At 40.7% G+C, this 15,521-nt stretch overlaps 1 protein-coding gene across 1 annotated transcript in view; it reads left to right on the forward strand.

Moving 5' to 3' along the window:
- Positions 1 to 15,521, forward strand: part of MYO16 (myosin XVI) — a gene marked incomplete at both ends in the record, with an annotated part of 497,659 nt that overhangs the window by 137,654 nt on the left and 344,484 nt on the right. Inside the window, 2 exons of the mRNA XM_080689777.1 lie at positions 4,640 to 4,715; positions 7,855 to 8,008. Coding sequence (XP_080545903.1) covers positions 4,640 to 4,715; positions 7,855 to 8,008 — 230 coding nt within the window. The remainder of the gene's footprint in view (positions 1 to 4,639; positions 4,716 to 7,854; positions 8,009 to 15,521) is intronic.

Genomic DNA, 15,521 nt, shown 5'->3' on the forward strand with positions numbered 1-15,521 from the left:
GATTTTTGTATAGAAAGTATTTTGCTCTTTCTGCGTCAATGATTTCTGCAGTTAGTGTTGAAGCTATGGAGGGAGGTTGTTGGGAGAGTGCACAGGTTTCATTAAACAGCTCTGCAAAGACACATGGGATTTAGAAATTCAGTATAGTTGTAAGGTTCCGATATGCTGACATGTTAGGCTTACTGCTTTTCTAATTGGTGAAAAGCAAAGTCAATCTTATCTAAATCTTAATTTTTTTCTTATTTCTGCATTTACTTTTGCTTTTCTTCTTCCCTCTGTTTTCCCTTAACTTACTCCCACAGTCTTGCTTTCCCTCCCTTCTCTTCCTCTCGTCCTTCCCTCCTTCCTTCCATATGGTTTAAAACTAAGCAATATCTCTGATCTTTAATACAAAAACTCTTGAACCTGTTTTAAAATCTTGAGAATGTTCTCTTTCTCTCTCTCTCTCTCTCTCTCTCTCTCTCTTGTTCTCAGATGCCAAGATAACTCTTTTTTTAAAGTGAACTATGCACGTGGAAATCAAAGTAAACTTCTAAATATAGGTACTCTACTGTTAAAGAATTTTAGTATTACAGAAATGGTCCATAGTCTTCCAAGCCATACACTAATTTTAAATAGGCCCATGGGAATTTTAGCAATAGAGCATATCACTAGAGAAAACCTGACACGTTTTATGGTGAGACTATGGAAAGAACAATTCCTGGACAGAAAGCTCAAAAGGGTAAAGAATGCTACAGGAAGTATTAAAAGAAATTGAAGGAGCCAGTCCCATTCAAGTCAGTATAAAAAAATCAAGAAATAGAAAGTGAAGATAAAGTTAAGAAAGGGTAAAACACGTAAAGAATCTACAAATTGTTTTAAAAACTAGAGCCAGAAAGTGAATTTATCAAACTCACTTACAGTAGCATTGAAACACAACATATATTGTTATATTTCATCTGCCCAAAGTAGGCGCATGAGTCCCTAAAACAAAGACCCCGAGACTCTCTCTCGTCAAGAGTCAGAAAGAAACATAACTGTAGAGAAATGGACAGACAGATGTGACATGTCTTGTTTGACGATGGAGGAAAGGGGCCCTTGAGCTCAGGAGTGTGGGCAAACTCCTCAGATCACAGGTTCACCCCAAACCAAAGGAAACATGCTGCCACCAGCATCCTAATGTTAGCCCCGTTACGCCTCTGTCAGACATCTGACCTACAGGAATGTAAGAGAAAGCATTTTTGTTGGTTAAGCCACCAACTTTATGATAACTCATTATAGGAAAATAATATAAATCTAACAAGGTTTGGGGGGTTTTTTGTTTGTTTGGGGAATTTTTTTTTTTTTTTTTTTTTTTTTTTTTTTTTTTTTTTTTTTTAGTGTGTGTGGTGCTGGGGATTAAAACCAGGGCCTCATTCATTCTAGACAAGAATTCTACCACTCAGCTATATCCCCGGCCCCTATTTTTCAATTTTGTGTGTGTGTGTGTGTGGTACTGGGTTTCCTGGAAACTGTTCTACCTACACTCCCAGACACCCATTTTTTATATTTTTATTTGGAAACAGTCTCTTAAGCCAGCGGGGCTGGCTTCGAACCTGCGTGATCCTCCTGTCTCCGCCTTCCAAGTGTGGGGATTAGAAGCGTGCCCACCATGCCCGGCTCCCTATTTTTCAATTTTGAGACTGGATTTTACAAAGGTTTCAAGGATGGCCTTTAAGTAGCCACCATCCCGCCTCAGCCAGTAGCTTGCTTTACAGACCCGTGCTATAGCACCTGACTAGTACCCATTGATCAAAATCCCAACCATATCCTATCAGCCTTTCTTATAGGAGGAACTGAAAAGTTAATTCTAAGAATTAACTGGAAATGTAAAATACCTACAAAATTTTCTTGAAAAAGAACAAGAAAATTAGAATTTGTTTTCAATACTTACTGTAAACCTTTTCCTTATTAGATTGTAAGACTTACCAACAGCCATTTTTGTCATAGGTAGTAGATAATGCAATAATGGCAGACCAGTAGATCAGTAGGAGATAAAATATGGTCCTCACGTGAGCAGACCATACATTGTTAATTCAGTTCCTACACAGACTACAAAACAATTCAATAAAAAATAGTCTTCTCCATTAAGTATTGTTGAACAACAAAATAAGCGACCAAACCTTTACATGTTCATATGCTGTTTAAAAAAGGACTATAATTTTGAAAGTTAAAATAATATAAACTTTTAGAAGAAAATATAGCATGAAATTGTTGACTTTTGATTATATGAAGTGTTACTTGGATATAAAACTAATCACTAGAAAATGGATGTACCATTTGGCAAGATTTGTATTAATCAAAAATCATTTTTCAAGATTATATGGCAAATTATATGACGGGAGGAAATATGTGTAGGATATATATATTTGAAAATATATTTAGAACATGTAAAGAGTACATACAAATAGACAAGAAAAATCCATTATAAATTGAAGAAAATCTTGAATAAACACATCACAAAAAATATAGAAATGACTGTTAAGCGCATGACCAAAATCCAGCATCAGAGTCATGACAGAAATGCTATTAAATCTGTACTGAAATACGACTTCACATATGGCACAGTGGCTAAAATTGTTTCCAAATGACTATCAAGTGTTAGAGACTACGTGAAGCAGAATTCCTGGTGGGATTGTAAAATTTACAAATGCCTTGTAAAACTGTCTGGCAGTTTCTCATAGTTAAATACACACATAGCAGATCACCCAGGATTCCGCTCCTAGCATTTTCAAGAGGGAAATGAAAGCCTATGCCAATCAAAATGGCATGTGTCCGTAACAGGCTTATTCAAAGAACAAGAGCTGAAATAGCTCAGCTGTCAATTAGGAGTGAACAGATGAGCATGTTGAAGAATACTCATACAACAGACCACAACTTGGCACAAAAGAAGCAGGAATGTTCTGCTGCGTGCACGGACATGGGTGGATGTCAAGAGCGCCGTTGAACAGCTCTGATGATCTGTCTACCTACCTGCCTTTCTGTGCTCTCTATTGAAGTTTAAGAACAAATGTGTCCAAGGTGGTACAGATCATGATGTGTGGGTAGGCACTGACTTCAGGTGCTGGTGGTGATGCACATGTTCCACCTCTTGTTTACAGTGTGGTTACAACATCTGCTCAAACTATTACAGTTGTGTAGTTGTGTATGTATCTTAATGAATATAAATTGCTTCATTTTTTTTAAAAAGGAGTATTAGAAAAAATGCAGTTAGAAAGTTTCCAGTCAGCTGGGCGTGGTGGCGCACGCTTGTAATCCCAGCATTCGGGAGGATGAGACCTGGAGGATCTTGGTTCGTGGACAGCCTCAACTACTTAGTGAGGCCCTCTGCAACTCAGTGAGACCCGGTTTCAAAATAAAGAATAAAAAATAGGGCAGGGGGTGTAGCTCGGAGGTCAAATGCCCCTGGGTTCCACCCCCAGACCCGCAAAAAAAAAAAGAGAAAGTTTTCAGTTTTCAGTGTAGCAATTGAGTTGATATATTTTAATTTTGTGGTTATACATTCATTATTTTGGGTGCCCTTGCCTAGGAAGCATTGCTATGTAGCAATATTTATCATTTGAGAATGAGCTAGTTTGAATTTCAGAAAGCACACATTATTTTAGAACCTACTATACTCTGTAAATCAAGAAATAAATCACAATGACAAGCTAAAGGTATTTATAACAAAATCATAATGGAAACCATGCCTTGTCAATATTACCATATAAAATACAGAAAAAAGTATAATTAAAATGTACAGCCTTTACCATTGTAAGACAATGAATGTTTACATTATAAGAGTTTTAAAATTAATAAAATGAAATTAAAATTTCATAAGGTCAACTTATGAAATTTACAAGTGATTAATAAATACAGATAATACAGAAATAAGGCTTCAAAAAGATAATAGCAAGCCGGGCAGGTTGTCACAAGCTTGTAAGCCCTGCATTCAGGATGCAGACTAGAGGATCGCGGTAACCAGCCTCAGCCTCTTAGTGAGGCCCTTCACAACTCAGTGAGACCCTGTTTCAAAAATAAAAGACTAAAAATAGGGCTGAGGGTGTACCTTGAAGGTACAATGCCCCTGGATTCCATCCCCAGTAGCACACACACAAAAAAGTAGTAGCAAAAAGTATTGCACTAAGCCAGGCGTGATGGCGCACGCTTGTAATCCCCACGCTTGGAAGGCAGAGACAGGAGGATCGCGCAGGATTGAAGCCTGTTTTTGGTTGTAGAATGTGACATTAGGTTTATAATGTCCTAGCCGTGTCATGGTGGACAGCACCAACAAGTTAGACTTCCCTGAATTGTTAAATGAAAACAAAAACAAACCCAAACCCATCATATAACGTGAGACTTCTCACATAAAATGCCTGAAAAGAAGCTTGGGAAGTATAAAGTGTCCGTGATTAAACCCTCATTTGATAAATAATTTTTGTTTTGAATGCATAAATTCCTGAACTGCTTTGACTACCCGACATCCCTGGGAGGGACCTAAGGTCAGGGATGGGCAGCCATCTTGGGCGACCTTGCCAGTCTTTTGCGTAGCGCCTCTCGAGGGCAACAACGTTGTGTGACCTACTGGTGCCTCCTCCGTGTCCTGGTTACGGCTCTTATTTTGTTTTTCTTCATGTTTCAGACCAGCCTGGTGAAGCTCCTTTTGCTGCATCAGGCGAACCCTCACCTTGTGAACGGTAATGAAGAGAAGCCCTCGGGTAGGTGCTGAGCGCGCCGGGACACTGAGCGGTCCTGCGCTCCTCCTCACACATGAGGCTGACTGTCCACCATTAGCACAGCTGCATGGTGACAGCGGGACTCCTGTGACGCTCGCTCTGTGAAACCAGCCGCGGCGCAGGTGGTGACCTAACCCCCTGCATCGCAGGACACCCGAGAGCCGCAGGCTGTGGGCTGCTGTGGAACGCCCCGACATCCCGCTTTCTATGCATGAAATTCCAAGGCAGTGATACATTCAGTGCTGTGCACTTTAAAATACATTTTTACTGTTGTCTAACTACCCTCTCATCGTATGAAACATTTGTGTGTGGTAGGGTGTTTTTAAATGATAACATTTCTTCCACATAGGTTTTTTTTAGACCACAAAAAATGAAGAAGGCATTCTCATGCTAATTTAAAATTTTAATACTTTTACTTGTTATTTATTTTTAAAAAGTATTTTGAGGATTTCTTTAATTCTTTTTATTACTACTTTTTACGTGTTTATGTACTTAATAAGTTGATGCCATAATAGATTTGTAGCTTTTGAGCTTTCGGAACAAAGTTACAACTTAGTTAATTTCATATTAAAAGCAAAAGAATTTAAAACAATGAGAGTAAAAGTCTAGCAAAATGAACGTGATGAAACTTAAAGCAATTGATCCAAATAACTGAATAAATATTTTCCCTGTTGCCGGACCTCTACTGACTCAAGCCATCTACAGTAAGGTTATCTAATAAATCCCCAGTTGAGGGAAGGATGAAGGATTTATCTTTTATTGTAATTAAATTTAATTGCTTAATGTTTATTACTTTACCTTCTTTGCTAAAATAAACAAAAGAGAACTATAATTAGTTTAGAAATCTCAAACTTTAGAATCAGGCTAATATTAATGATAGTCTAGTAATTTTAATATTAACTAAAATATGCATAATAATATAAATATTTGATATTTAATAAATAATAAATAAAGTTGAAGCTTTGTTTTCATATTAAATACTGCATTTATTAACCAGGTGTGGTACTGTACACCTGTAATCCCAGTATTTGAGAGACTGAGGCAGAAGGACTCCAGGTTCGAGGCCAGCCTCAGCAACTTAGTGTGACTTTATTTCAAAGAAAAAAAAAAGAAGTGGTGGGGGCTTCGAAGTACAATGCACCTGGATTCAATTCCCAGTATAAAAAATAAATAGATAAATAGATTTATTCACCAGTGATAAGTCGCATCCTGTAGTTCTGTGAGGAGAGGATTACCAAGTCACTACCCTGACTTCCCTCAAGACAAGACATGATTGACCCTTCCAGCATGGACTTCTATCCTTCATGTTCTCCTGTGAGGGCTAGTGTTCAGTGTTTTGGGCGTCTGACCCTCTGCGGGGTCTTTTCTGTGAATGCAGAGACTCCTGGTTTGACCTGCTCCCTGGTTAGCCCCGCATAGGGTATGGGGACTTGCTTAGACAAGGCCCTCTAGGTTGGTCCTGTGATGTCCGCCATCAGTCTCGAACCTTTCTCTTAGAATATTGGCAATGAGACGCAGTACTGGGCCCATTAAAGAGTCTCAGGAAATGTTCATTACCTAGATGCAGGGGCCCAGCCCTTCACTCCCAGTGCTTGGGAGGCTGAGCCAGAAGGTTCATGGTCAGCCTCAACAATTTTGTGAGGCTCTCTGCAATTTAAAGAGAACCTGTTTCAAAATAAAAAATGGCGGTCGGGGTTGTAGCTCAGAGATAGAATGCCTCTGGGTTCAATCCTCAGTAAACACACACACACGCGCGCGTTCATTAATTAAGTAAATATAATATCTCACACACAAGAAACAAGTCTGTAACTCAAGGAGAGATTTCAACTAAATGCATCTACCAGTAACAACCAGCCGACAAGAATGTCCCAGCTGAGAGAGCAACGCTCAAGTCAGCGAGGCCCCAGGATGGTGACCATCACGAGAACTAATTACTTTCTCATCACTTGCATGTCTTGAATTTGAAAGGGAGGCCTAAAAATCACCTGGGTGAAGAAAGTACTCTGAGATCCAGCTTTGGGGGGAATAGAAACCTAGTCTCCCCAGGAGGGAGCTGACGTCTGCCCTGCTCCTCACAGGTGTGCAGTTTAATCTGCGGCAAGCAGTGAGAAAGTTCTGGCATAAATATCTGCTCCTGGCAGCTAAATGACTTGGCCCATCCCATCAAGCCACACAACTCAAGTTTATGGACATAGATAGTCATGTAATTTCCTCCAGAGGATGGAAATGGGGTGACCGCCTCCACGGGTTCTTAACTAATATCAGTGTGCATTTGTCTCCAGGACCATCAGGTTTCAGTGTCATCTGTTGCTAAGCATAAATTTGCTGGATGTGCATCTATATTGCTTCCCAAATATGTTTAGATATCACTGTTTAGGTGTAAATTGTAAGGAAATATATTGCTCTATATTTCCAGTGGAGGGGAAAAAACCTCATGGAGGCAAGACCACTGTTGTGATAATACAACTGAGTATCTACGTACACACCCACTTGTTTAGGCAGCTTGAAAGGAGGCCTACTAGTACTGTGTCAGAACCCAATCTCAGCTGAATGTGGTGGCACATACACCTATAATGCCAGCATGTGAGAGGCTGAGACAGGAGGATCACAGGTTCTAGGCCAGCCTCAGCAACTTGGTGAGACTCTGTTTTAAAATAAAAAATAGGGGTGGGAACATATCTCAGAGGTAGAACGCCCCTGGATTCAGTTCCTAGTACTACCCCTCCCCCCAAAAAATGTCTTGATGAACTAATTATTATATCTTTTATTTTGATTCACATTCACCGATAGGCAGGAAGAGGTTTATAGAGAATGAAACGATGTTAGGTTCTTCCAAACTTTGCTGAACTGCGGTCTTTCATTTTACACATGCCCAACCAGTGAATGTTACCTTTCTATTTTTTTCATTTGAAATTACATATGTCACTGACAGAAAGACAAGATGGAGTTTTCAAATGACAGGGCTATAATTCTATTCCTACCATAAAGTTTGAATGCTTTTTGATTTGCTTCACGCGTTGATAAATTTTAACATTTTAAGCGCACGTGACGTATTGAAGTTCGGCGGTGTTCTTCACTGCCACCACCCACTTTATCTGATTTTTTAAATTGTCTCTGACAGACATTGCCGCCTCCGAGTTTATTGAGGAGATGCTGCTGAAAGCTGAAATGGCCTGGGAAGAACAAATCCAAGAGCCTCTTTCTGCTCCCACCTTAGCACAAGAGGAGCCCTATGAGGAGATCATGCAGGATTTCCCCGCACTGCCCAGCAAGCTGTAAGTGTTGGGATTGGGACGTGAAGTGGGGGGCTCCTTTTGAGAAGCCTGTGTGCTCAGCCACCTGCCTCTCAGAGACCAGTCACCTCACAGCCAGACTCAAGTTGGCCTCTCAACTAACAGAGTAGAAAATGTGAAACTTTAGCAGAATATTTACCTAAAAGTACTTGTCACCAGTGGTGAACATAGTATCATCTATGGGAATCCTCTTTTTAAAACCTTACTGTTTTAGTTAGCATTGATTCAGTTACTTGGGCCAAGACTGTAGACAGGGTCTTACCTGGTCTCCTGACTGAGCTGACGGGGAGGCTCCCAGTGACCGTCTGGTAGTGAAATAAGCTAAAGTAGGGAGTTTGTCCTCTCTTAAATGTGCATGTACATACTTTAGGAGATAGTTCTTTCTTTAAAGTATCTTTAAAAAAGGATATTATACACTGCTTCCAAATGTCAAGTGCTGGGATGGGAATCGCCATTGTGTTCAGAGTCTGGACAAAGCAACACAAAGTGAGACCGGTAGGAATGGACTAGCGGTCACACACATCTTAATCAGTGTCAAATGCACTAGGGGAAAATGTTCTCTTAACTCATGAAACAATGACTAGAGTTTCTTTTTCAGAGCTTCCATGTGCTAGCACAGATTTATACATATCGTGGAGCTATTTTATACATATGATATGCATATAACTTTATAGGTTAAATATATATATGTATGTATAAAATACCCAGAATATGTATATCCCCAGGAAGAACATTAACAGTGGCCAGAACTAGTGAAAAGTGAGTTCTCTCTTTTTTTTTTTTGCCTGTTTACCCAGACATTTTTATAAGGAAACTTGGAAAACGTGATTCCATATTTTTATTATTCAATATTTTACACATAATAAATACAAACTCTTTGTAGTCACTGTAAAGAAAGCACATCTGCACAGAGGCTTCCTCTGCACCCTGCCCTGTGCACGCTGATGCTGGGTTACATGTCTTGGAGAGACAAGTTATTTTTTAAAAAGGGAGGCATATTTTCATAATTTTTAAAAAATAAAATTAGCAGCTCTTTAAGATATAACAAAAGGCTTTGAATAACTGTCTGAGGTTGTGAAAAATCCAAATTCAAGGACAACTTTGCTAGCTCAAGAGACAATACAAGACTGGGTGGCAAGATCTGCTCTACTGAATAAGCATGTTGAGGATCTGTGATGTCTCAATAAACTGTAAAAATGACAAAGAAAACCCACCCTTAATGGACAACAGTACTTAAGGGGGCATGCTGGGGACGTTCTGTAAGTAGGCATTTGTGTTGGTAACACAGATTTGTGAAAATGCTAAAAACTAGTCAAATGTACATTTTCAGGTTTTGAATTTTATTCTTTGTGAATTACATTTCTTTAGAGTATATCAATATATGAAGAAAGAAAAATATTACCATTGAAAATAAAATCTGATATATTTGAAAAATGGGGACTTGAGGAATTGCTTCCATGCCCCTTGTCTGGTTTGTAATCAGGCAATGTAGACTGTTTCTAATGTTGGAGTATTTGAGGATGATAAATAAACAGAGCCATCTAGGCTTTCAACAATCCAAAACAGGACAGAGACCCAAAGACACCTGACAGCCAGGTGGGTATGCTGGAGAGCGTACCTGAACACGTGACCAACCTTGCTATCACTGAGCAGAGTCAACACTCCATCCTGTGAGCCAGATGAGGGCTCCGGAAGGAGGGACTCCCCAGACAAGCAGGGAAAAGAACCTACTAAGGTTCTTCCAATTTCCCTGGATCATGGGGCTGGAAATGACAGAGAGTGTTTGTATCTCAGCCGTCAGACCCTAGATCCTGAATACTCCACCACATTACTCCTCTCCCGTGTTGACAGGTGGGGAGATGCCATCATATTTATGATGGAGTAAAAGAAGATTGCCATCTCAACAAAAGTTAAGCCAGGAAGGTGATAAGATACATTCAAAGTAACTTAGAATTAATGATCAGAATATTTGACCTTGCTATTTACATTATTATATTACTGATATGGCTGGGAAAAGAAGAAAAGCAATTCAGACTGTTTCCATGGAAGAATTTTATTTACCAAATGTAAATATACAAACCAGTACCTCAAATGCTCACTCTACATTGAATTACAGACTTTTAAGTAATGAGATTAAAATGTAAACAGAATTAAAATTTGCGTTACAGCCAGGTTATTCTATAATAAGTTATTTGGGGTAAATATTAATCTTTGTATGCATCTGTAGTTGTATTCGTGGTTTTTACTTTGTTTAAAAATTAAGTAGACCAAAATAATCAATCTCCATGGTATTTTCCAATTTTTTATACATTACTGACTGAAGAGCAGATTAATCAATTTATAAAAAGATTCATCAATGACTTGTTCTACACAATTAAGTACATGGTTTAATTACATTTTTCCCTGTAGCTTCTCTGATTAATGCTTGGAAACCTTTAAATACGATACTTATTGAAATATTGCCTGTTTTATTTTAAAATCTATGGTTATCTTTCCTCAGAGATAGAAATGAAAATTAAACCAAAACAACTCAATAATAATTTTAAATTTCACTTAACTCATGGGAAAATGGCAAGGAGTGTCTGGTTCAAGGATTATAGCTAAGCACTTTTTAAACTTTTCTTCCATAATTCTTGCTTGGGGTATATTTTATCTGGTTATTTGCATTGCCATTAGAGATCTATAAATTAATATGAACTAGGAAAAAATATGCATAGTGAGAAAAAAAACAAGGAATAGTTTGTTTTAGTGAAAAAGGTCAAATTTTTAAAATGCCCCCGGCAGGCCTTGCTTTTACACGAGAAAGTGAAAAACTGGACAATGCAAGCTACTTACGAAAAACATCCTCTGAAGCTGAAAAATGTGTGTATTGTTGACAGAAAAAAATGGTGCTCCTTGATTTAGTATTGAATATTACGATGTATTTGGTTTGGACAAGTTTGAGAAACATGTTGGAGATTTTTTATATGAAATAAACCAGAAGATTCACATAATCACAGGAAAGACAAATGTATTAAAAAAAAAAAAAAACACCTTTAACACATCACTCAAAAGCAGCATTTCCCCAGCTCTGACTGTTCGCAGCCAGTGGTTTGCGCTGTCCTTGGAAGGCTGTGGGATGTCCGTCTCATGTCTTAAGCATCACTGCACGTTGTAGAAGCTCCTGCTTTCCATCTGCTCCCTTCACCAAACTAAACAAAAGCTACTGTTGTGTGGCAGCGCGGGCCTCTCTGGTTTAAAAAAGCGCATCCTTGAAGACCCCGATGACCCAAAGTTTAATACGCCCAGCTTTCAGCTGTGTGTAGACATCCCTGGGTTTCAGAAAGGCGTGGGACAAATGTCAACATAATCAAAGGAGAAGTGGAAAAGGCTGCTAGAGTCCATTACAGCTAGCTGCCTCTTTAATTTAATCACTTTACCCAAGAAAAAATCATGCATTTTTATTATAGGAGAAGAATAAATTTATAAAGATTTTTTCAACATTCCTTATGGGCTCCTGCAAGGAAGGAATTTTTGAGTAACATTCCTTGTGTTCTTAGAAGCAGAAGTTTACAGACACATTAGAGGGTCTGCTCCTTTTTGAGAACGTTGGAGTTCTCACTTTTTATATCCCACGAGCCAGTAACATTTCTTTTTGTATTTTTTTATTGGTGCGTTGTAGTCATACATCTTAATGTCTGGTGGAGGCAGACATGCACACATCACTCATTTAGCCCTTCCCCAACTCCCCCCTCTCACGTTTGGCTTAGTGATTGGCTTTGATATGTTTGTAAATCAACATTATATACACCAGCAGCACTTCCATCACTTAGGACTTAGACAGGCAGACGCTCAAGCCCCATCGAGCTTGAGTCAGAGCCTGCATCTGACTCCTGTACACGTCGAGATCTAGATGCTGTCTCTGAGTGAAGGCTTACTGTCACTCTCCTAAATCAAATATGCCCCTTTGTGTCTGGCCTTGATTCTCATAACGTCAAAGTGCAGCACTTCATCCACATTATATCTGCCCGTATCCTCCTCCACCGACTGCAACTCCTACTTTCTGTTTCTTTGCATTATAAATTTGACATGTTCCTTTTGCATTTTACTAAAATTTTAAGTAAAGAGTAGAATGGTTAATTATATCAGCATTCAAGTCAAATTCGCCTACTACTATAACTCTTATTTATTGCTCTTTAAGTATTTGTGAAGCAAGCCATGATTTAGTAATGATAAAATATGACTTCCACCATATCCTGCTGTTGACGTGACTGCCTTCAAACATTAATAAATAGAAAAGTCCTATGCTATTGGGTTATCTCATGTCCCATGCATTCCAAGATATCTTCTAGCCAGTTAACATTCTTAAAGTCTCTGTTTGTTGCCTGGCTTTCAAGTTTATATCTACAGAGATATGCAGGTTAGATTTAACTCCAACGGTCTCTGGATCTGAAACAGTCTGTATCTGGAAAGTCAAATCCTGTTAGTGTCCTTTCTCTTCTCAAGCACCTTCCTATACTTGGTGGCTGTTTCTCCTTCAGCTCTTTTTTCCCTCTGACTGGCAGCATCTGTGTTGTCCCGCTGGTCCTTGGCTGTACCTGAGGGATTCTGTCACCATCACTGCCCTGAAATCAGCAGCTGCTGCTGGACATGCCCTTCTTTGGGGTCTGAAGGTTTACTGGCTCTTCCAGGGTTTTTCAGGGCTGAGATGTTTCGATACTTGCTGACTTGTGCCACTGTTATGTCAGAACATTTGAAACAGAATCCACATGAATTCCACATAATCTTTAAGCAAGACAGAGTGACCAAAAACTGGGTGTGCATTTATGACTCAGCCTGTATTATAACTGTTATAGCCCAAAAATCCAGACACACAACTTAGAGGAAAGGAGATTTGGAGAATTATTTGCTTAGTTTTTGGAAATTTGAGGTTCAAACCATGTGAGGTTGGCATATGCAGACCTTCAGTCATAGAAATAGAGGGAGAGAGCAAGACTGCTGTTACATCCTGGAGACAAGGAGAGAGAGAGAGAGGGAGAGGGAGAGAGAGAGAGAGAGAGAGAGAGAGAGAGAGAGAGAGAGAGAGAGAGGAGAGAAGAAGAAGAAGAAGAAGAAGAAGAAGAAGAAGAAGAAGAAGAAGAGAGAAGAAAAAGAAGAAGAAAGAGGAGGAGGAGGAGGAGGAGGAGGAGGAGGAGGAGGAGGAAGGGAGGGAGAACAAGCAAGGTGAGTCAAAGCTAGAAACAGTCTCTAACCACCCCCAAGGACTCACCTTTTACAACCACATCCCACCTGTCCAGGTGGCCACCCAGAAAGTCCGTTACAATAGGTTTGTCCACTGATGCGATTTCAATCCCTGTGTCTTCAACTCTGAACCATGAATACACGGGCTCCTCAGGGGACGTTCTTTCTCCAACCGTAACAACTTAATAATAACTGTGCTCACAGCTTCACTACATTTAGCAGTTATCAGGTATTGGGATTATGGCGTGCTTTATATGGATAATTTAATGCTAAAAATATCAGCTGGAAGAGCTTTCTATTTTTAAGCCTATTTCATACATACCTGTCTAAGGCTTGGTGCCTCCTAATTTAATTCACGTCACACACAGGTACTACTGTTTCAGCGAGGAGGCCGCTTTCATTTGCGGTGCTAAACCTTCCAGTTGACTTTAAAGAGGAAATTGCCGGTCTGCGCTTTGGCTGCTGTGGTCCCTGTGCGTTCAGAGTGGGGCACTGTCCTCTGAACGGTCTGTTTCCTTCCAGCTAGCTGAGGATAAGTGCTGAGCATGCTTGCGCAGACAGTCTTAATCAGGGGGAAAGTTCTCTGCAGACACGATGAGCGTACAGCTGCTGCTCAGCTGCCTGTCGTCCACAGCTGAAAGTGGAGTGGAGCCCAAGCTACCCTGAGACCTTTGACCTCGCTCACCCCAAGGTCCGCACTCGCTCCCTGGGCGGCATTGCTTCGGAAATGCTTTGATGAGCGTGGACAGAAACGCTGGCGTTTCTAACCTGGACCTGGATCATAGCATTCCATTTCCAGCTCCATGACCTTGAGAAATTTAGTTAGCCTGTTGTATAATAAAGGAATTGCCTATTCTTTGTCTTTTTATCCTAGGAGAGAGGCTCTAAATCCTAGGAATTCCCCGAGTCCTAGGAGTGTCTCTGTTACTCCTGCGCCCTTAGATCACATGCAATTTTATGTCAAAGAGGTGAAATAACCCAGAGTGGTGGCTGGTAATGTCACAAAGGACAGCTGTGTGTCTACCCTTGGGGACAGCCAGCCTCCGGGAGAGGGAGAGGACTGGGAGATAGAGTTGAAATTTGTGGCCAGTGACTGAGTCAATCTTGCCTACGTTGTGAAATCCCAGCAAAAGCTCTGAACACTAGTGCTTACTGGATATTTCTCTCTGGAGAGCCCGTTTCTGGGCCAAGAGGGTGGTGTGCCCTATTCCACATGGAGAGGGCATAGAAGCTCTGCCTTCCTTTCTCGGGGCCTTTTCCTGTGTGTGTGTGTGTGTGTGTGTGTGTGTGTGTGTGTGTGTGTGTGTCTAGTCCTGATCTATAGCCTTTATGATAAAAGTATAGTACTGAGTGTAGCACTTTCTGTGTTTTATCATTCAACCTAGCAAAGTACCAGACCCGAAGGACCTGTGGGAATCCTGGAATTTGTAACCTGAGGACCCTCAGACCTGTGGTTGGAGTCTGACTTGGGGGATGTCCTGTTCAGACCTGAGCCCTTAAATTTGTGGGGTCTGTACTTAATCTAGAGGGTTAGCATCCGAATTGTAAAGCAGTTCCCCAGAATGTGTTGATAATAACAACTGCATTACTAAGTTGAACTTGGTAACTAGTCAGTATTTTTAGAGCACTAGGAGCAGCATATAACTCATGACAGATGCTTCATAAGTGCTGGGAATCACCCGAATGAAAAGGTACCCTCTGTCTATCCGGGAACTATCCGCAAAACCATCTGAAGAAGAAAGGTCTTCTAGATACAAGCTGAAACAGTCTTTCCATTGACCTGGCTATACCTACATGAAGCAAGAGTCTGTTTCTAAGGAGCTGGGAAGAAAGCCCAGCATTAGCAAAGGCCAGTGAAGGCCAGCGGGGTTCAGTGGCTCCTGGGATTAGGTTGAGGGGCCTCTTACCAGGGCTTCTGAGTCCCCCAGCATCCAGGTTGCCTGAACTTGGAAAAGGGAGCTGAAGAGCATGAGGGTCTCAGGAGACAAGGCACTGCCTCAGCTGGATTCCAGAGTGGCTTTGGTCAGGTAGCTGATGCTGAGAAATGGCTGTGGGGATTTGTGAGTGGCACCGTAGGAGTTGTGAGTGGCACCATAGGAGTTGAACAGTGTGCCCTTCTTGTTCAGGGAAAGCCTAAAGCCCCCTCGAGCTTGGGCTGCACTTGTGGATGGACTGTCTCCAGGTGCCATCCTCACGAAGCAGGCTCAGCTTGCGCCCACTCAGACGGCCAGCTGTGGCTGTGCACGGGCTTCTTCCAGGACCTTTGTTGCTCATT

This window comes from Muscardinus avellanarius (assembly GCF_963383645.1).
Source record: "Muscardinus avellanarius genome assembly, chromosome: 2".
NCBI lineage: Eukaryota > Metazoa > Chordata > Mammalia > Rodentia > Gliridae > Muscardinus > Muscardinus avellanarius.